Genomic DNA, 22,567 nt, shown 5'->3' on the forward strand with positions numbered 1-22,567 from the left:
CCCCAGTATTGGTAGCCTGGAATAGGTAGCCCCCAACCTAGGTAGCCTGGTATAGGTGCCTCCAGTATAGGCTAGACCAGGCATGGGCAAACTTGGCCCTCCAGCAGTTAAGGAACTACAAGTCCCACAATGCATTGCAGGAGTCTGACAGCCACAGTCATGACTCAAAGGCAAATGCATTGTGGGACTTGTAGTTCCGTATCAGCTGGAGGGCCGAGATTGCCCATGCCTGGGCTAGACTAGTAAAGGTGCCCCCAATATAGCTAGCCAAGTATAAGTACCTCCACTATAGGCAGCCAGGCAGGGGGGGGGCACACACAGAGCTTGTCATGATGCAGAGCATACTCCCTAGGGTGCCGCTATGGGGGCTGTTAATATGAGATGGAACGCAAGAGGCCAGGATGTTAGTACATGTGGATCCCGCAAGTATCGGAACAAGTTCTCGCTCTGTGTGCGCCCACACATCCGGATATTAGCACTTTGAAAGCACCAGCATCCAGCGGGGTAAAGGACTGATGACAGTTAATGTATTCCCCAGAGCCAAGCACAAGCACTGTGTGCGCGTCCGCACACACACACACTTTTTTTTTTAATGTAAAATGTAAATTGTCAAGGAATATTGTTGGAGCTACACAACAGAATTACCATTATAAAAAAACACCACTAGAAATGATAGCAGCATTTGTTTCTTCATGCAGACTGCTCAGCTTTTTGATAAGGTGAGGGTGTACAGGTTAGAGGGGGTGCCAATCAGGCCCTTGGACACCCTCTGGTCCCTAGATACCTGCCTAGATGCGTTATGGATAAACAGGCTCTGGCCCTTAAAGGACAACTGAAGCAAGAGGGATATGGACGCTGCCATATTTATTTTATGTGGTGGCTGGATGGTGTAATGGTTAAAGTGGACCCAAATTAAAAATGCAAGATTTCAGAAATAAAATCTATTTTCTAAATTATAATAATAAATAGCCTTTTTTCAGCTGCATGATGACAAATATAAAATATTTTAAATTTATTGGAGGAACCCCTCCCTTCCTTTCAAATTGCCGGGACAAAATCCGGCAAACTGGTGGAGTAGGTGGTGTCCGGCAATGGAGGAATCACTAATGGCTGCCCCCAGTATAACCCTAGTTATGAAAAGAGAAGGGTGAAAAGTATGCACTGAAATGCTCATAGGTTTGAAGGAGTGTTTATTTATCTTTGTATGTGTGTCAGAGTGGTGCAACTAAATATTTTTAATTAAAAAAAATGTTTGGTTTGGGTCCGCTTTAAGGGCTCTGCCTCTGACACAGGAGACCAGGGTTCAAATCTCGGCTCTGCCTGTTCAGTAAGCCAGCACTTATTCAGTAGGAGAGTAGGCACTGCTACTGCCTATAGAGCGCGCCCTAGTGGCTGCTGCTCTGTCGCTTTGAGTCCGCCAGGAGAAAAGCGCAATATAAATGTTATTTGTCTTGTCCATTTTCTTTTAAGCAAAAACAGTTACCTGGCTGTCCTGCTGATCCATTGCCTCCAATACTGGTATCCTTATACCCAGAACAAGCATGCAGCAGATCAGGTGTTTCTGACATTATTGTCAGATCTGACAGGATTAGCTGCAAGCTAGTTTCTGGTGTTATTCAAACACTACTTGAGCCAAAAAGATCAGCAGGGCAGCCAGGCAACTGGTATTGTTTAAAAGTAAATCTATTTGGCAGCCTTCATATATTCGTCTTACTACAGTTGGCCTTTAAGTCCCTTAGTAAACCAAGCCAGGCATCAGGGCCGTTTCTACTGCTGTGCGGCCCGTGCCGCCGCACTGAGCGCTGCTGGGAGGGGGGCGCTGTGATGGAGGGGGGGGGGGGAGCCGCAGCCGCGGCGAGGGCAGCCCGACCTCTCCCTTCCTTCCACTCCCCGGGCCGCCCTCCGTGCGATCTCCCTTCGGACTGCAGAGTAATGCTGCAGGGAAGCGCTGTGCATAACTACTCACCTCGCTGGCTCCAAGCACTGCTCTCTCGCCGCCAGTCTCATCTCTCCATACACGCTGATACACGCTGCTTCCTGTTTAGCCGGAAGCAGCGTGTGTGTGTGTATCAGCGTGTATGGAGAGATGAGACTGGCGGCGAGAGAGCAGCGCTTGGAGCCAGCGAGGTGAGTAGTCATGCACAGCGCTTCCCTGCTGCATTACTCTGCAGTCCGAGGGGAGGGCGGCCCGGGGAGAGGGAGAGGGAGGGAGAGGGAGGGAGAGGTCAGGCTGCCCTCCACGCGGCTGCGGCTCCCCCCTCCATCATGGGGGGCACCTACCTAACCTATACTGGGGCAGCTACCTATCTAACCTATCCTGGGGGGCACCTACCTATCTAACCTATACTGGGGGCACCTACCTAACCTATACTGGGGGCACCTACCTAACCTATACTGGGGGCACCTACCTATCTAACCTATCCTGGGGGGCACCTACCTATCTAACCTATACTGGGGGCACCTACCTAACCTATACTGGGGGCACCTACCTAACCTATACTGGGGCAGCTACCTATCTAACCTATCCTGGGGGGCACCTACCTATCTAACCTATACTGGGGGCACCTACCTAACCTATACTGGGGCAGCTACCTATCTAACCTATCCTGGGTGGCACCTACCTATCTAACCTATCCTGGGTGGCACCTACCTATCTAACCTATACTGGGGGCACCTACCTAACCTATACTGGGGCAGCTACCTATCTAACCTATACTGGGGGGCAGCTACCTATCTAACCTATCCTGGGGGGCACCTACCTATCTAACCTATACTGGGGGGCAGCTACCTATCTAACCTATCCTGGGGGCACCTACCTATCTAACCTATACTGGGGGGCAGCTACCTATCTAACCTATACTGGGGGGCACCTACCTAACTTATATTGGGGCAGCTACCTATCTAACCTATCCTGGAGGGCACCCACCTATCTAACCTATACTGGGGGGCAGCTACCTATCTAACCTATCCTGGGGGGCACCTACCTATCTAACCTATACTGGGGGGCAGCTACCTATCTAACCTATCCTGGGGGCAGCTACCTATCTAACCTATGCTGGGGGCAACTATTCTGGCTACCTATATTAGAGGCACCCACCTAGCTAACCTGTACTGGGGGCACCTACTACCTATCTAATTTATACCGGGGACGCCTGCCTATCTAACCTATACTGGGGGCAACTATACTGGCTACCTATACTGGAGGCACCTACCTGGCTAACCTATACCGGAGGCAACTATACTGGCTCACCTATGCCTGGCTACCTATAATGGGGGGACCTATAGCTGGCTACCTATACTGGGGTACCTATTCTGGGGGAATCTATACTGAGTGCAACTAGACCTGCAACGCAATTTTTACACACTCGCCCTGGGTGCATTTTAGCCTAGAAACTGCACTGCCATGCATACTAGTAGATTCTGAAAGTTCTATCAAACAAAGTACTTCAAAAAAAGCTCTGCTTACCATTGGTGTAAGAAACTTTGAAACCAGTCCCAGCTAATGAATCATCACTGACAAACTCAAGCAGCATTACATTGCTGGATGATAAGAGAGGGAATGGCAGGGTGTCCCCACAAATCTTGTTCAGGAGTATATGGCAAGATGTATTCGCTCCATCATAAACCCGGATGTAATCTGATGAACAGTTTGCAGAATCTTGTAGATCAAAGTCTTCAAATGATAGGAAAATCTGTCAAGAAAGGACTTCCTGTGGTCAGGGTAGTAAAATTCATCAAATAAATCATCACAGCGGTGCAAATACTAAGTGAATGGCTCAGAATTTCTCTCTACTGGCCGATGGTGCTTTCTAATCTGCAAAATTTCCAATGTTACAAAATGTATCTTCCTTTTTACTTGCAACGCTCCTGTTGGAAGATCATTTAAAAGTGGGATTATACTCCTAAAGCTAAAATTTCAGTAACTATTTTTAGTTACATAAAAGAACATTTGAAAGCAATTCCACACATTCGCAGTGTACAAAAATGTGTACTTCCACTGCAGAGATCAGGCAGCTCATCTCTGGCTAATGGCAAATGTATAAATTGTTGGCTGAAGCTCTCCGAGGCATGTGCCTTCACTCTGCCTCCCATTCTTTTTCTGTTGAAGTGACTATTGCTAGGGCAATATGTCTGTTCAGAAGGAGGAGGGAGAAAAATAAAAACAGAGGCAGAGAGTGTCTTTTGCCTTTGCCAGTAAGACAGAGATAAGCTATCTTGAACGGCTCTCTGCAGAGCAAGTAAAGTTTTTTTACTCACAGAATGTGTGGGATTGCTTCCAAAATGTTCTTTTATGCAACAAAGAAACTGAAATCTTAGTTTTGGGGGGTAGAATACCACTTTAAGCAACAGAGCATTTATATTAAATGCTCTGTTGCTTTACTTAAATAAAAGTATTACTGTAAACCACTTTTTGTCCAACAGAACACACTGAATTACGGATTGAAGTTTATAATCTACCAGCAGTTTGGTTTTTCATTCGCTCCCCTCTAGAAGCTGGTGATTCACATAAGGGGCCGTTTGATTTTTAGAGATGCCTCTAATGTTCTTGAAACTGTGATATAAAACGGTTTCCTTGCTAATCAATTGACTACTACAACCAAGCGACTCATCCATCTGGTTTAAATAACTTTTGAAAGATGGTTGGATTGCCCTTTCAAAAAGCTGTGGAAACTAGTGCATTCCAGGGTCAAAAAGCATAATGTAGGACTTGAATATATATGGCAGGGATGCTCGGATGTGCCTTATCCACGAATTCGGAAATCCGCGTGGTTGCAAAAAAAAATCCGCATTCGGCCCCGCCGCATGCGGATTTTCGTCCGCGTCCACGCAACCACGCGGATTTTTTCCCGTGAATGGCGGATTCACGCCCGGAGGCGGATTTTCTTTTAACGTTAATAACAAAGCCCCCATACATGCTACAGTCCCCCAAATAGCATGGATTATCGAGGTGATAAGGGGCAACATAACTTCAACATAAAAAATTCCAGAAAAATTTTTTTTTCTCGAGAAAATGGATTTTAAAGTGAAATCAACACTTTAAATGGGGCTATTAATTGGTAATAAGTGGTTTTAAAAAGGGATATACGCGTTAAGCAGTCAAAGAGGTGAAGGCGAGTTCCAAGGGCACTTGGCGCGAAGGTACCGCTGGAGGAGGATGAGTGGCTGACGGCAAAAAGGCTCCAGAGAGGTTTTTGTAATTTATTTTTTTTTTTTTTTTTTTGCAGCAATTAGCAATGACATCGCAGCAGAGTTGTGGACACGGGCAGTGTGAACGCAGAGTGCAGTGGTGGTAGCGACTGAGTGAGGAGAAGGACTATGCGGGCGGTCAGTTCAGCAGCACAGAAGGACCACGGCAACATACTGGTGGTAGTAGTAGCAGCACAGCGTCATAGTGCTGGCCAAAAAATTAAATGCACCCGGCGACCCGGGCAGTGTGAACGCAGAGTGTAGTAGCGACTGAGTCAGGAGGACAAAGCGGGCGGTCAGTTCAGCAGCAGCAGCACAGTAGTAGTAGCACAGCGTCATAGTGCTGGCCAAAAAATTAAATGCACCCGGCGACCCGGGCAGTGTGAACGCAGAGTGTATTAGCGACTGAGTCAGGAGGACAAAGCGGGCGGTCAGTTCAGCAGCAGCAGCACAGTAGAAGTAGCACAGCGTCATAGTGCTGGCCAAAAAATTAAATGCACCCGGTGACCCGGGCAGTGTGAACGCAGAGTGTAGTAGCGACTAAGTCAGGAGGACAAAGCGGGCGGTCAGTTCAGCAGCAGCAGCACAGTAGTAGTAGCACAGCGTCATAGTGCTGGCCAAAAAATTAAATGCACCCGGCGACCCGGGCAGTGTGAACGCAGAGTGTAGTAGCGACTGAGTCAGGATGACAAAGCGGGCGGTCAGTTCAGCAGCAGCAGCACAGTAGTAGTAGCACAGCGTCATAGTGCTGGCCAAAAAATTAAATGCACCCGGCGACCCGGGCAGTGTGAACGCAGAGTGTAGTAGCGACTGAGTCAGGAGGACAAAGCGGGCGGTCAGTTCAGCAGCAGCAGCACAGTAGTAGTAGCACAGCGTCATAGTGCTGGCCAAAAAATTAAATGCACCTGGCGACCCGGGCAGTGTGAACGCAGAGTGTAGTAGCGACTGAGTCAGGAGGACAAAGCGGGCGGTCAGTTCAGCAGCAGCAGCACAGTAGTAGTAGCACAGCGTCATAGTGCTGGCCAAAAAATTAAATGCACCCGGCGACCCGGGCAGTGTGAACGCAGAGTGTATTAGCGACTGAGTCAGGAGGACAAAGCGGGCGGTCAGTTCAGCAGCAGCAGCACAGTAGAAGTAGCACAGCGTCATAGTGCTGGCCAAAAAATTAAATGCACCCGGTGACCCGGGCAGTGTGAACGCAGAGTGTAGTAGCGACTAAGTCAGGAGGACAAAGCGGGCGGTCAGTTCAGCAGCAGCAGCACAGTAGTAGTAGCACAGCGTCATAGTGCTGGCCAAAAAATTAAATGCACCCGGCGACCCGGGCAGTGTGAACGCAGAGTGTAGTAGCGACTGAGTCAGGAGGACAAAGCGGGCGGTCAGTTCAGCAGCAGCAGCACAGTAGTAGTAGCACAGCGTCATAGTTCTGGCCAAAAAATTAAATGCACCCGGCGACCCGGGCAGTGTGAACGCAGAGTGTAGTAGCGACTGAGTCAGGAGGACAAAGCGGGCGGTCAGTTCAGCAGCAGCAGCACAGTAGAAGTAGCACAGCGTCAGAGTGCTGGCCAAAAAATTAAATGCACCCGGCGACCCGGGCAGTGTGAACGCAGAGTGTAGTAGCGACTGAGTCAGGAGGACAAAGCGGGCGGTCAGTTCAGCAGCAGCACAGTAGAAGTAGCACAGCGTCATAGTGCTGGCCAAAAAATTAAATGCACCCGGCGACCCGGGCAGTGTGAACGCAGAGTGTAGTAGCGACTGAGTCAGGAGGACAAAGCGGGCGGTCAGTTCAGCAGCAGCAGCACAGTAGTAGTAGCACAGCGTCATAGTGCTGGCCAAAAAATTAAATGCACCTGGCGACCCGGGCAGTGTGAACGCAGAGTGTAGTAGCGACTGAGTCAGGAGGACAAAGCGGGCGGTCAGTTCAGCAGCAGCAGCACAGTAGTAGTAGCACAGCGTCATAGTGCTGGCCAAAAAATTTAATGCACCCGGCGACCCGGGCAGTGTGAACGCAGAGTGTAGTAGCGACTGAGTCAGGAGGACAAAGCGGGCGGTCAGTTCAGCAGCAGCAGCACAGTAGTAGTAGCACAGCGTCATAGTGCTGGCCAAAAAATTAAATGCACCTGGCGACCCGGGCAGTGTGAACGCAGAGTGTAGTAGCGACTGAGTCAGGAGGACAAAGCGGGCGGTCAGTTCAGCAGCAGCACAGTAGAAGTAGCACAGCGTCATAGTGCTGGCCAAAAAATTAAATGCACCCGGCGACCCGGGCAGTGTGAACGCAGAGTGTAGTAGCGACTGAGTCAGGAGGACAAAGCGGGCGGTCAGTTCAGCAGCAGCAGCACAGTAGTAGTAGCACAGCGTCATAGTGCTGGCCAAAAAATTAAATGCACCCGGCGACCCGGGCAGTGTGAACGCAGAGTGTAGTAGCGACTGAGTCAGGAGGACAAAGCGGGCGGTCAGTTCAGCAGCAGCAGCACAGTAGTAGTAGCACAGCGTCATAGTGCTGGCCAAAAAATTAAATGCACCTGGCGACCCGGGCAGTGTGAACGCAGAGTGTAGTAGCGACTGAGTCAGGAGGACAAAGCGGGCGGTCAGTTCAGCAGCAGCAGCACAGTAGTAGTAGCACAGCGTCATAGTGCTGGCCAAAAAATTAAATGCACCCGGTGACCCGGGCAGTGTGAACGCAGAGTGTAGTAGCGACTGAGTCAGGAGGACAAAGCGGGCGGTCAGTTCAGCAGCAGCAGCACAGTAGAAGTAGCACAGCGTCAGAGTGCTGGCCAAAAAATTAAATGCACCCGGCGACCCGGGCAGTGTGAACGCAGAGTGTAGTAGCGACTGAGTCAGGAGGACAAAGCGGGCGGTCAGTTCAGCAGCAGCAGCACAGTAGAAGTAGCACAGCGTCATAGTGCTGGCCAAAAAATTAAATGCACCCGGCGACCCGGGCAGTGTGAACGCAGAGTGTAGTAGCGACTGAGTCAGGAGGACAAAGCGGGCGGTCAGTTCAGCAGCAGCAGCACAGTAGTAGTAGCACAGCGTCATAGTGCTGGCCAAAAAATTAAAAGCACCCGGTGACCCGGGCAGTGTGAACGCAGAGTGTAGTAGCGACTGAGTCAGGAGGACAAAGCGGGCGGTCAGTTCAGCAGCAGCAGCACAGTAGAAGTAGCACAGCGTCAGAGTGCTGGCCAAAAAATTTAATGCACCCGGCGACCCGGGCAGTGTGAACGCAGAGTGTAGTAGCGACTGAGTCAGGAGGACAAAGCGGGCGGTCAGTTCAGCAGCAGCAGCACAGTAGTAGTAGCACAGCGTCATAGTGCTGGCCAAAAAATTAAATGCACCTGGCGACCCGGGCAGTGTGAACGCAGAGTGTAGTAGCGACTGAGTCAGGAGGACAAAGCGGGCGGTCAGTTCAGCAGCAGCAGCACAGTAGTAGTAGCACAGCGTCATAGTGCTGGCCAAAAAATTAAATGCACCCGGTGACCCGGGCAGTGTGAACGCAGAGTGTAGTAGCGACTGAGTCAGGAGGACAAAGCGGGCGGTCAGTTCAGCAGCAGCAGCACAGTAGAAGTAGCACAGCGTCAGAGTGCTGGCCAAAAAATTAAATGCACCCGGCGACCCGGGCAGTGTGAACGCAGAGTGTAGTAGCGACTGAGTCAGGAGGACAAAGCGGGCGGTCAGTTCAGCAGCACAGTAGTAGTAGCACAGCGTCATAGTGCTGGCCAAAAAATTAAATGCACCCGGCGACCCGGGCAGTGTGAACGCAGAGTGTATTAGCGACTGAGTCAGGAGGACAAAGCGGGCGGTCAGTTCAGCAGCAGCAGCACAGTAGAAGTAGCACAGCGTCATAGTGCTGGCCAAAAAATTAAATGCACCCGGTGACCCGGGCAGTGTGAACGCAGAGTGTAGTAGCGACTAAGTCAGGAGGACAAAGCGGGCGGTCAGTTCAGCAGCAGCAGCACAGTAGTAGTAGCACAGCGTCATAGTGCTGGCCAAAAAATTAAATGCACCCGGCGACCCGGGCAGTGTGAACGCAGAGTGTAGTAGCGACTGAGTCAGGAGGACAAAGCGGGCGGTCAGTTCAGCAGCAGCAGCACAGTAGTAGTAGCACAGCGTCATAGTTCTGGCCAAAAAATTAAATGCACCCGGCGACCCGGGCAGTGTGAACGCAGAGTGTAGTAGCGACTGAGTCAGGAGGACAAAGCGGGCGGTCAGTTCAGCAGCAGCAGCACAGTAGAAGTAGCACAGCGTCAGAGTGCTGGCCAAAAAATTAAATGCACCCGGCGACCCGGGCAGTGTGAACGCAGAGTGTAGTAGCGACTGAGTCAGGAGGACAAAGCGGGCGGTCAGTTCAGCAGCAGCACAGTAGAAGTAGCACAGCGTCATAGTGCTGGCCAAAAAATTAAATGCACCCGGCGACCCGGGCAGTGTGAACGCAGAGTGTAGTAGCGACTGAGTCAGGAGGACAAAGCGGGCGGTCAGTTCAGCAGCAGCAGCACAGTAGTAGTAGCACAGCGTCATAGTGCTGGCCAAAAAATTAAATGCACCCGGCGACCCGGGCAGTGTGAACGCAGAGTGTAGTAGCGACTGAGTCAGGAGGACAAAGCGGGCGGTCAGTTCAGCAGCAGCAGCACAGTAGTAGTAGCACAGCGTCATAGTGCTGGCCAAAAAATTAAATGCACCTGGCGACCCGGGCAGTGTGAACGCAGAGTGTAGTAGCGACTGAGTCAGGAGGACAAAGCGGGCGGTCAGTTCAGCAGCAGCAGCACAGTAGTAGTAGCACAGCGTCATAGTGCTGGCCAAAAAATTAAATGCACCCGGTGACCCGGGCAGTGTGAACGCAGAGTGTAGTAGCGACTGAGTCAGGAGGACAAAGCGGGCGGTCAGTTCAGCAGCAGCAGCACAGTAGAAGTAGCACAGCGTCAGAGTGCTGGCCAAAAAATTTAATGCACCCGGCGACCCGGGCAGTGTGAACGCAGAGTGTAGTAGCGACTGAGTCAGGAGGACAAAGCGGGCGGTCAGTTCAGCAGCAGCAGCACAGTAGTAGTAGCACAGCGTCATAGTGCTGGCCAAAAAATTAAATGCACCTGGCGACCCGGGCAGTGTGAACGCAGAGTGTAGTAGCGACTGAGTCAGGAGGACAAAGCGGGCGGTCAGTTCAGCAGCAGCACAGTAGAAGTAGCACAGCGTCATAGTGCTGGCCAAAAAATTAAATGCACCCGGCGACCCGGGCAGTGTGAACGCAGAGTGTAGTAGCGACTGAGTCAGGAGGACAAAGCGGGCGGTCAGTTCAGCAGCAGCAGCACAGTAGTAGTAGCACAGCGTCATAGTGCTGGCCAAAAAATTAAATGCACCCGGCGACCCGGGCAGTGTGAACGCAGAGTGTAGTAGCGACTGAGTCAGGAGGACAAAGCGGGCGGTCAGTTCAGCAGCAGCAGCACAGTAGTAGTAGCACAGCGTCATAGTGCTGGCCAAAAAATTAAATGCACCTGGCGACCCGGGCAGTGTGAACGCAGAGTGTAGTAGCGACTGAGTCAGGAGGACAAAGCGGGCGGTCAGTTCAGCAGCAGCAGCACAGTAGTAGTAGCACAGCGTCATAGTGCTGGCCAAAAAATTAAATGCACCCGGTGACCCGGGCAGTGTGAACGCAGAGTGTAGTAGCGACTGAGTCAGGAGGACAAAGCGGGCGGTCAGTTCAGCAGCTCAGAAGGAAGACCATGGCAACTTACTGGTAGTAGTACCATAACACCAAAAAATTAACCAAGGTAGGCACTAGGCAGGTAGTAAATGTCTTTATAAAGGCAGGCATAGTTAACAACAGCACATGCAGCAGCCACTTCATGTCCCCCTGTGTCCGACAATAGGGGCCAGGAACTCACCTTCCACCCAAGCCTGGTTGATTTTCAGGAAGGTGAGTTTGTCCACAGAGGCGTGGGAGAGCCGAGAGCGCTTCTCTGTGACCACGCCACCGGCCGCAGTAAAGCATCTCTCTGAGAGGACACTGGAAGGAGGGCAGGATAGGAGTTCCAGGGCGTACTGGGAAAGCTCGCTCCAGATGTCCAGTCTCTTGACCCAGTACTCCAAGGGGTCCACAGGGCTGTCGGTGTCATTGAGCCCGCTGGATGACCCCATATAGTCAGACATCATGGTGGTCAGTCGTTGCTTGTGCTGGTTGGTGGTGGATGCTGTGGCGGGCACCTCTGTTCTGGGCTGCTGCACTGCATACAGGCTCTTGCTTAGGCTCTTTAGGTCTCCGGGGCGCCAGTTGCTGCTGCTGCTGCTGGTGGTTGTTGTTGTGCTGCTAGTGGCAATGGCAGGCACCTCTTGCTGGCTTGGCAGAGCAGTTACAGTGGGGGTGGAAGGCTGGGGGAATGCTTCCAGTAGTCTGCGCACAAGGGCCTCCTTCAACTCCCTTGTGCGTTGCTCGGTGGTGGATGGCGTCATTAAGTCTCCCAGCTTCCCCTTCAGACGGGGATCAAGCATCAAGGTAATCCAGATGTCCTCCCTTGAACGCATCTGGATCACCCGGGGGTCCCTGCGAAGGCAGCGCAACATGTGCACAGCCATGGGAAACAAGTGGGCCCTGCCAGCAAGATCTTCCTCGTCCTCGCCATTGTCCCATAACGCATGCCTGTCCTCTTCCTGTGCCATGTCGTTGTCCTCCTCAAATCGCCATCCACGTACAACGCCTGCTGCACTCTGCTCCTCCTCATTCAGGTTAGGGACCTCCAACTCTTCCACTACCTGCTGTGAGCCCTCCTCTGAGCTGGACTGTGCTGCCATCTGCTCCTGTTCTTCCAACTGCCTCAGGGCTTCATCCCCACGCTCAATTAAATTGTCCATTGCCTGCTCCAGTAGACAAACCAAGGGCACCCACTGGCACACAGAGGCCCGCTCCTCACTGACCATCTTGGTTGCCTCCAGGAAGGGACTCAGCACCAGGCATACTTGCTGCATCAGTGTCCACTGAGTGGCAGTAATCATGGGGACTTGCTGGTTGCTGGGGACACTTGGGTCTAGCATGTAGGCCCTAAGAGCCAGCCTGTGCTGACACAGCCGCTCCAACATGGCCAGAGTCGAATTCCAGCGAACTGGCATGTCGATGATCATCCGGTGTTGTGGCCTTCCATACTGCTGCTGTAAGGTGGACAAGAGTGCAGAGGCAGTGGCTGACAGGCGGAAAAAGCGTACCACCGCCCGGGCATCCTGCAGCAGCTCGCTCATCCCCTGGTAGGTGCGCAAGAAGCGCTGCACCACAAGATTGAGCACGTGGGCCAAGCAGGGGATGTGCTGGAGGTTTCCCTGCTGCACTGCTGCCACCAGGTTGGCCCCGTTATCGGCTGCCACATACCCCACTTCCAGGCCTCTGGGGGTCAGCCACCTCCGCTCCTGCTTCCTGAGGGCGGCCAGGACGTTGGTGGCCGTAAGCCTCTCCTTCCCCAGGGTCACCAATTTTAAAAGGGCTTGGCAGTGCCGAGGCTTGGCGCTGCTGCTGCCGAGGCGGGCTTGCTTTCCGGGTGCTGAGGGAGTGTCGTGACAGGACCCTTCTGCATCCCCCCTGATCCCGCGTGGTGGCACCACTAGCTGGGCTGATGCGCTCTTGTCCTCCCTCCCTTCCATCAGTGTCACCCAGTGGGCCGTAAAGGACAGATAGCGACCTGTCCCAAATCTGCTACTCCACGAGTCCATGGTCACGTGGACCCGCTTGCCCACAGAGTAGTCCAGGGAACGGGCCACGTTTTCCACCGCAAACTTGTGGAGTGCTGGGATCGCGCTCCTGCTGAAATAGTGGCGACTGGGGACTTGCCACTCGGGGATGCCAAATTGGAGCAGCGTCCGCATGGCGCTCCCCTCCTGCACCAGGGAGTAGGGAAGCAGCTGTGATGCCATGGCCTGGGCCAGCAAGCCATTTAGTTTGCGGATCCGCCTGTGGCTTGGAGGCAGAGGCTTGGTCAGACCCTGAAAGGTGTCGCTCAGCAGGGTCTGACGACGCTGGGATGCAGGGGAGACAGAGGAGAGAGACGAACACTGGCTGCCAGCCTCAATGTCTGTGTCCTGAGCAGCCGAGGTGGAAGAGCGCTTGAGTGCTACTACTGCTGCTGCTGTGGGGGATTCACGACCCTGAGGGAGGGAGGATGCTGCTGCGCTGGTGGGCCTTCTGCTCTCAGGAACCCCTGCCAGCAGTGCCTGCTTCCTCTTAAAGTCCGCATACTCGCGGCAGTGGCGGCTTCTCAGGTGGCCCTGGAGGGATGAGGTACCCATCTTGCTCAGACTTTTCCCACGGCTCAATCTTTTGCTGCATAACCTGCACACCGCATACCTTTTGTCATCAGTACATTCCTCAAAGCAATCCCACACTGGTGACTTTAATTTACTGCGGCCCCCACTAGCAGAGGGTGCAGCGGAGCAATGTGTGGTAGTAGTTGCCGGGGGTTGCATGGTGGTGGTGCCGGCTGAAGCAGTGTCCTGTCTACTTCCTCCACGCCCACTGCTGCCGATGCCCCTGCCCCTGCCTGACATATGGCGATATCCTTGCCTAGGCCGAGGTGACTTGTCATCCTGCTCTGACCATTCTTCCACGGACTCAGCAGGCTGCACATAGTTAGGGTCCACAACGTCATCATCAGCAGCATCATCATAATCCAGCTCTTCCTCTGACTCCCCCGCCTCCTCTTCTGTCCCTACATCCCCAGACACAGACCCCTCTTCTTCATCACCAGAACTCAACAACGCTTGTGATTGTGGCCCGATCTCAATCTCTGCCACATCAGTCCCCAGTAAGTCCTGTGCTTCTTGCATCAGCAGGTTCCCAGATGCCGGACTGAGGGACAGAACGCTGTCATCCTGGGAGGGCTGCTGACCAGTGGGTGCTGGGGTGGATGTCACAACAAGCGTGGGATGTTGGCTGCTGCGGCTACTGCTTGGAGTGGTGCTCACAGTAGAGGTCTGGGAGGAAGTCATGATGTCCATGAGTACGTCAGGTTCCATTTGCTCAACCACCACACGGGGACCAGAAACTTTAAAATATTTGGACAATGGCGTCCGCTGACTCGGCCCAGGCTTTGCTGCCCCCTTTTCTGCTGCATCACGACCACGTACAGCTGGGCGTCCTCTCCCTGGACGTGGAGCAGTCCCAGAAGTGGCTGAGGCAATTGAACTCCCTTTCCTCTCACCCCGCGAAACCCTGCCAGACATGTTGCTAGTAATGAATCACTGGATGCAGTGGGCACAGTACAAGGTCACTGAAGGATGCAGTGGGCACAGCACAAGGTCACTGAGGGATGCAGTGGGCACAGCAGTGGGCACTGGATATACAACTAGGTCACTGAAGGATGCAGTGGCCACAGTACAAGGTCACTGAAGGATGCAGTGGGCACTGGATATACAACTAGGTCACTGAAGGATGCAGTGGCCACAGTACAAGGTCACTGAAGGATGCAGTGGGCACAGTACAAGGTCACTGAAGGATGCAGTGGCCACAGTACAAGGTCACTGAAGGATGCAGTGGGCACAGTACAAGGTCACTGAAGGATGCAGTGGGCACAGCAGTGGGCACTGGATATACAACTAGGTCACTGAAGGATGCAGTGGCCACAGTACAAGGTCACTGAAGGATGCAGTGGGCACAGCAGTGGGCACTGGATATACAACTAGGTCACTGAAGGATGCAGTGGCCACAGTACAAGGTCACTGAAGGATGCAGTGGGCACTGGATATACAACTAGGTCACTGAAGGATGCAGTGGGCACAGTACAAGGTCACTGAAGGATGCAGTGGCCACAGTACAAGGTCACTGAATGATGCAGTGGCCACAGTACAAGGTCACTGAAGAATGCAGTGGGCACAGCAGTGGGCACTGGATATACAACTAGGTCACTGAAGGATGCAGTGGGCACAGTACAAGGTCACTAAAGGATGCAGTGGGCACAGCAGTGGGCACTGGATATACAACTAGGTCACTGAAGGATGCAGTGGCCACAGTACAAGGTCACTGAAGGATGCAGTGGGCACAGCAGTGGGCACTGGATATACAACTAGGTCACTGAAGGATGCAGTGGGCACACAAGGATGTCACACTGTGTAATGAGATGCTCATATGCCAGCGAGCGAGCAGTGGGCACTGGGCACGGCACAAGGTCACTGACAGAATGAATGAACAGCGCTGGCAGAGAGTGGCGGCGCTGGCGGTGTGACTGGCTGCCTGCAAATAGTACAAGTGTATAACTGTCACTGGAATATACAAGTGAACACTGCAGCTGCACTAACCTGCCTGCCTGCACTCTACACACAGATAATCCCCACTCCCACTACACTGCAGCACTGAACCTGCCTGCACAGCACTACACACAGTTAAATAATCACTAGACTCCCACACTCCCACTACACTACACTGACTACAACTAACTACAGCAATCACTCACTGACTAGCTAACTGTGTACAGTATAAGAGCAGTGTTAGCAAAAAAAACGCTTTGTTTTTAACACAATAAATGCACTTGCTCAAACAACAATGGCCTGGAGATAATCCTCTCAGCACCACAGTCTAGTAGCAAGGACAGAGCTTTTCCATCATGGCCGCCGCTTTATATTCAGGAGGGGAGGGCATAGCTCCCCTCCTGTGATTGGTTGCTAGGGCCTGGCTGGGGCACTCTGATTGGCCTGCAATGTGTCACTTCCGCATAGTTTGACGCATTTCCGCAAACCACGACCTCAGCCCCGGGTTTCACGAGCGTGAATGCGGATTTCTGTCCGCATTCACGCGAAGCCGAAGTAGATTTTCGTGGTTGAAAATCTATTCACGGATTTTCGTGTCCGAGGCGGAATGCGTCAAAATGGTCGTGAATCCACGCGTAAGCATGATCACGACCTGGCGGTGAGCACCACTGATATATGGCAGTGTTCAAATAACTGCAACTTCTGGTGTAAAATACTGACACTTAATAAGATATGGGATTTAACGGGTACCTAAAGTGAAACAAATCTGGGAAGTTTAACTTACCAGGGGCTTCTTCCAGCCCCCTAAAGTCCTTCTGTGCCCTCTTGCTGATCCATTCAGCTGCTATCTCCAGGGGTGGTTGGCCCATGACTCCAAGTGAGGCAGCTTCCTCAGGCGGCATGGGCCCTAGTAGCAGCATTTCACCCGCACCCCTGCCCTCCGTCTTTCCCTCCCCCTTCCCTGCTACTCCTGTTACCTGCAGACAGAGCTGGCAGCCTCGTCCTCAATGATCATCCTTGGCTCCGCCTCCTTCCCTCAGTCATATGCCTCTCACAGCAGCCCAACCTGCTGCTGCCAAGAGTAAGAAACAGGACAGCGGCTTCCTGTAGCGGCGATGTATATCACTGTTACCAGGGAAACCGCTGTCCTGCTTGCTACCTCTTCACAGCAGCCGCGGGTCGTGCTGCTATGAGAGACCTGTGACGGAGAGGAGGAGGCAAGGCCAGGGACAATTACTAAGAAAGTGCCTGCCAGCTCTGTCTGCAGGTAACAGAAGTGGCAGGGAAGGGGGGGGGGGGGGGAGGGGGCACAGGGGGAGCGGGCACATGCTGGGGCACCTATGCTACCTACTAGGGCTGCTATACTAGCTTTACTAGGGCAACGCTCAAGCGCTAGTGCTTTTTAAAGCGCTAGTGCACTAATACCCTATGGGCCTGTTCTCACTGGTACGATTTTCGTTAATCGCCAGCGATTAATGCAAATCGCCAAATGCAAACATGTAGCCTGCACCATTTTCAGAAGATTTCCCGGCGATCGTGTTTTAGTGCTAAAAAAAAAAATCAAAAAAAAAAAATCGCCAAGTGTGAATGGCAACGCCAAAAATCCCCAGAGCAAAACCGTATCAAAAGCGCTAGCGTTTTGCGCTTTGCAAGTGTGAATGGGCCCTTACTGGGGCAACTATGCCTGGCTACCTACCTCAGATCAGTGAAAAATGGTGCCCAGTGCCGATAGATAAAAACGGCGCACCATTCACTTACATTATAAAACGTTATTTATCATTTTAAATGTTAAAAAATGGCGCCGACCTTTTGAACGAAACTTATCGTTTTAAAACTTTTTTTTTGTTCTGCCTGAACGATATTTATCGTTTTAACCCCTACTTTGCTGCTGTTTGGAAAATGTCTGCCTGCCGACTTTAACGTTTAATAGCACAGCCTCCTTAAAAGCTAAAAACATCAAATTTGCAGGGAATGTTAAGAAGAAAATTATGAACAAGAGGCATTTTTTTTTTCAAAAAGACCTTATAGTTTTTGAGAAAATAGATTTTGAATATTCTCCTGACCGTGGGAAAATTAAACGCCCGCCGGCTTTAGCGGTTAATAGCAAAGCCCCTTTAAATGCCAGAAACACCAAATGTGTAGGGAATGTGTGAAGAACAGTGGGAACAAGAAGAATTTTTTTTTCAAAAAGACCTTATACTTTGAGAAAATCGATTTTTAAAAGTTCAAAGGAAAAACAGGATACATTTAAATGCTTAATGACATTTCTGCGGGAAACAATTCCCATCAACTTTAGCAGTTAATAGCAAAGTCCCCTTAAATCCTAGAAACATCTAATTTGCAGGATATGTTAAAAAGATACTGGGAAAAAAATATTAAAAAAAAAATAAAAAAATTGTATTTTTTTTTTTTTAATTTAGATTTTTGTTTTATGTACTGAGTGTGGGAAATTTTTGAAAAAAAAAAAAACAACGACGTGGGGTCCCCCCTCCCAAGCCTCTGTAACACCTTGTCTCCCATGCAGGCTGGGATAGCCAGAATGCGGAGCCCCGGCCGACTGGGGCTTCGCACCCTGAGCTACACCAGCCCGCATGGTCTATGGTATGGTGGGGCTCGGGGGAGGGAGGGGCGGCCAAGCTTCCCCCTCCCCCCCGGAGCCCTTGTCCAATCCATGGACAAGGGGCTCTTCCCCACCTCCAGTGCCCCAGGAGGAGGTGGGAGCAACTCCTCCCTGGGGGAAGGGGGGGTTCATGGTGGCATCTGGGAGTCCCCTTTAAGAAGGGGAACTCAGATGCCTGCCCCCCTCCCAGGAGAAATGAGAATAGGGGTGCAAAATACCCCTTACCCATTTCCATAAAGGGTTAAATGATATAAAAACGCAACAACGAGAAAAGTCCTTTAATGTTCTAAATTAACCAGAAATATGTAATGATCCGCTCAGCGCAGGCAGCTTTTTGGCCACTGTTCAGGTCTGCATTCTGCAGGTCTCTGGAAAAGAGACCTTTTGTCAGTTTTGCAGCTTGCTGCTGCTGAGGAATTTGCATATGTTTGTCATGCAAATTGCCTAGCCACATCCTTTGTAGGCTTGCTTAAATAAATACCATGTGATTCCACAGTACTTCGCTGGTCATAAGGGCTTGTCCTGTGAAACACTCCTGGAGTGTCAGTCTTGCTTATTGTTTAAAGATTAGCTTAGAGTAACTCTTAGGACTGCACTAGGCATCCTTGCTGCGTACGTTAAAAAAGGGCGCCGGGAAAAAAGGGCGCAGGGTTTTAAACGATAAGCATGAATAACCTTTAAAAAAAATTGTGCTATATTTCGTTTAAAAATAATGTTTTATAAAGTTATAAATCATTCAATAATGTGTATGAAATCGGCAAATGTAAAAACGTTAATCTTTCCTGTTTAAAAAGTGAAATTTATAATAACGTTTTATAAAACATTAATAAGAATGTTACTAAAGCTATACCTAACTCTACTCTCACACAGAACCCTCCCTGTACCTATCCCTAACCCCCCCTGGTGGTGCCTAAACCTAAGACCCCCCTGCTGGTGCCTAAACCTAAGACCCCCCTGGTAGTGCCTAAACCTAAGACCCCCCTGGTAGTGCCTAAACCTAAGACCCCCCCTGGTGGTGCCTAAACCTAAGACCCCCCCTGGTGGTGCCTAAACCTAAGACCCCCCCTGGTGGTGCCTAAACCTAAGACCCTCCTGGTGATGCCTAAACCTAAGACCCCCCCTGTGATAAGCATTAATAACGTTTTAAAAAAATATTGTGCGGTTTTTCATTTAAAAATAATGTTTAAAAAATTATAAATCATTAAATAATGTGTAATCATGAGAAGCAGTTATAAAACATTAAAATTCTCCGGGCGCCGCTTTTAAAACGTTATTGTTCTCCGACGCCCTTTTTTCCTGTTGGGCGCGCATTAAACGATATTTATCATGGGAGTGAATGGCGGCGCCCTTTTTGTCCACCTGCCTCATGCGCCCAAATTTCCTGCTTCCATCCTTGCTAGAGCAGTCAGGATTGTATTATTTGTATTGCCTGTTCTGTCTGTCGTGCTTAGATCGCACTAGCCTCTAGCGGTAGCGGCGGTGGATCCTCCTGATCTACAACTCTCTTGCTGTACTTGGATTGCACTTGCTCTGGCGGAAAGAGCAGTGGATCCAGCTCGCTCTGTTTCTATACTTGGATCACACTCGCTCTGGCGGAAAGAGCAGTGGATCCTGCTAAGCTCTCTTGCTATACTTGGATCACACTAGCTCTGGCGGAAAGAGCAGTGGATCCTGCTAGCTCCTGCTAGCTCTGTTGCCTTACTTGGATCGCACTCGCTCTGGCGGAAAGAGCAGTGGATCGTATCTCTCACTTATTTCTGTTTTCGTGTATCTGTCTTGTCTGATACGAACGCTTGCTGGAGGCTTGGTGAGGTAACCGTTAAGCAAGCGCTCGCGTCCTCTGTTTCGTGTTTGTCTGTCGGTGGTTAGTTAGGCGTGCTTGTCTCTGTTGTGCTTAACACGCGGAGACCGCGCTGTAAACGTGTTTACTGTTGCGAATGAGTGCGGTGTTCGCGTTTAGTTAGCGTTTGTTATTTTCCTTATCTTCTCATTGTATGATTTGCTGTGCCTTTGCTACGCTCATGCCCTGTCTTGCTTTAGCCTTGTGTCACCTCTGGCAATCGCCTCTCGTGCGATTGTGTTCCTACTTCGTATCTGCGGTTGTGTGTGCACCGTCGCGGGTTGGTGACTAGATTGGTGCACACACATACAATCTGTCCCTGTGCTCATTCTCATTCGCAATCGCTTCTCTTGCGATTGTGTTCTCTCTTGGTTTCCTCTGTTGTGTGTCCACCGTCGCAGGTTGGCGGCTAGATTGGTGGACATACATACATTTCGTCCATCTGTGCTTATTCGGTCTTGTGTCGCTGTTAGCAATCGCCATCTCTTGCGATTGCCTTCTTACCTGATATTCATGGTTGTGTGTTCATCATCGCAGGGTGGCGACTAGATTGGTGGACACACATACCCTCTGTCGCTTTGATCTCTTTCAGGGCTATGTTGCCCTGCGTTTCTTCCCTTCGTACAATTCCTGTCTGGCGTCTGTGGCAGGGCAGAGGATCTGTTCCTCTGCACTCCACAGCTCCATTTGCCGACAGGAATTCCCCTCTACAGGTGCGTTTCACCTTTTGCTGGGTTCTCTCAAATTATACGCTTGTGGAGGATTTCCGCAGTGTCAGTGCGCATCCTGTGCGCTGACCACGGAGAGAATTCCACAATCGCTACAACTTACCAGTACCTTTAAGAAAAAATTCCCACACCATTATCCTCGGAAAAGGTCCCGAGCTATAATCTGTTATGTGCCACGACGACAGTATCCTCTGTCTTGCGATCTTCAGAAATACTTGCCTGTACCTTTAAGAAAAAAAATCCCACGTCAATTAGGTCCCACGACAGTATCCTCTATCTTGCGACCTTCTGTTACATCTTGATTGAAGATCTCTGCCGCCCCGATGCCACACACGCCGCCCCCACCGCACTGCTCTTAGCTATACCTAGGGCAGCACACCAGAGGCAGTGTCAAGGGTGACTTAATCCCTACATGCTGCGGCTCGTTGTGCGCCAAACTCATGTTCTGTTCCGGGTTATTGGGAACAGTGTTTGGATGCAGAACGCTCATCCCTAGTGTGAGATCAAACTGAAAAGTTGCATTATTACAGTAAATTAACAGCCTTTTTTTTTGTAAGTCAGCATGGTCTGAGGCAGTGTTGCCTACTTAGCGACTTTGTAGCTATATTTAGCGGCTTTTCAAGTCCCTTTAGCAACAGTTTTTCTAAAAAGCGACTTAGCGACAAATCTGGCTACTTCCCTCCCCGTCCCAAAACACTCACAGATTAGGCCCGCCACCCGTCCTCGCGCAGGAGTCCCCCCCCCCCCATCAAGCCGCTGGTAGCCACCCAACCAACCAATCACCGCACTTCCAGTCAGGGGACGTCACTCACACTAGCCCCTCCCTGCTTCCATCGCAGGCACTCTTGCTGGTGAGCGGGGCGGTGACGTCAGGTGACAGGTCGCTGGATGATGTGTGGGAGGCGGGATCAGGGGTGGAGCCGTTATGCAAATTATGTGATGATATCATCCAGCGACTTCTAGCACAGCCAATAGCTACTTTCCTTACTGACCAATTGGCAACACTGTTCTGAGGGGGCATACGGTCTCTTGTGACTCCACAGGTTTTGTATCCTCCAGTCCTTCACAAGGGTTAAACACAAATGAAGGGGGAGGAAGAAAGAAAGCTCAGAACAGCTTGATTTGTGCTGGAAACTGACCTTAGGGCTTAGGTCACAGCTTCTGTGCCAGGCTGTGTGTCTGTCTTCAGATCAGAGGTCTCCATCGGTTCAGTGCTTGTGCCTGCATGTCTCCCTGCAGCCAAGACTTCCCAGTACTTTGTGTACAGCTGGCTGCGTCTTTCTGATGAGACACATGCAGGGCCGGGCCGAGGTAAAGCGAGAGAGGCTCCAGCCTCAGGGCGCAGTGTAGGAGTGCACAATTCACTCAGCCTTCATTCCACTTTTGTGTTTGAAGCAGTGAAATAAGAAAAAGGGATACATGGCAGAGACTGCAAGCCAGATAACTAGAGATTAAGGTGTTGGGGGCCCTGGGGCGCCTCTTAATCTAAAAGCAGTCTGTGTGTGACGGCTGGAGTGGGAGGGATGGGGGGGGGGGCGCACTGGTGTCTCAGCCTTGGGCGCTTGAGGACCTTGTCCCGTCTCTGCCCATTTATACTAAATACTCCCCCATTTATACTAAATACTCCCCCATTTATACTAAATACTCCCCCATTTATACTAAATACTCCCCCTTTAATACTAAATACTCCCCCTTTAATACTAAATACTCCCCCATTTATACGAAATACTCCCCCTTTATACTAAATACTCCCCCTTTATACTAAATACTCCCCCTTTATACTAAATACCACCCCCTTTATACTAAATACCACCCCCTTTATACTAAATACTCCCCCATTTTTACTAAATACTCCCCCATTTTTACTAAATATTTATACTAAATACTCCCCCATTTATACGTAATACTCCCCCATTTATACTAAATATTTATTCTAAATACTCCCCCATTTATACTAAATATTTATACTAAATACGGAAGCAGGAGATT

General features: G+C 50.9%; 1 protein-coding gene across 3 annotated transcripts in view; it reads right to left on the reverse strand.

Annotated features, from left to right (window-relative positions):
* LOC137537607 (embryonic protein UVS.2-like) overlaps positions 1-22,567 on the reverse strand; it is a 242,693-nt gene that overhangs the window by 150,667 nt on the left and 69,459 nt on the right. For all 3 annotated transcript variants that reach the window (XM_068259491.1, XM_068259490.1, XM_068259492.1), the window contains exon 7: positions 3,467-3,692. In XM_068259491.1, the coding sequence (XP_068115592.1) occupies positions 3,467-3,692 (226 nt within the window). The remainder of the gene's footprint in view (positions 1-3,466; positions 3,693-22,567) is intronic.

Source organism: Hyperolius riggenbachi, chromosome 11 (genome assembly GCF_040937935.1).
Source record: "Hyperolius riggenbachi isolate aHypRig1 chromosome 11, aHypRig1.pri, whole genome shotgun sequence".
NCBI lineage: Eukaryota > Metazoa > Chordata > Amphibia > Anura > Hyperoliidae > Hyperolius > Hyperolius riggenbachi.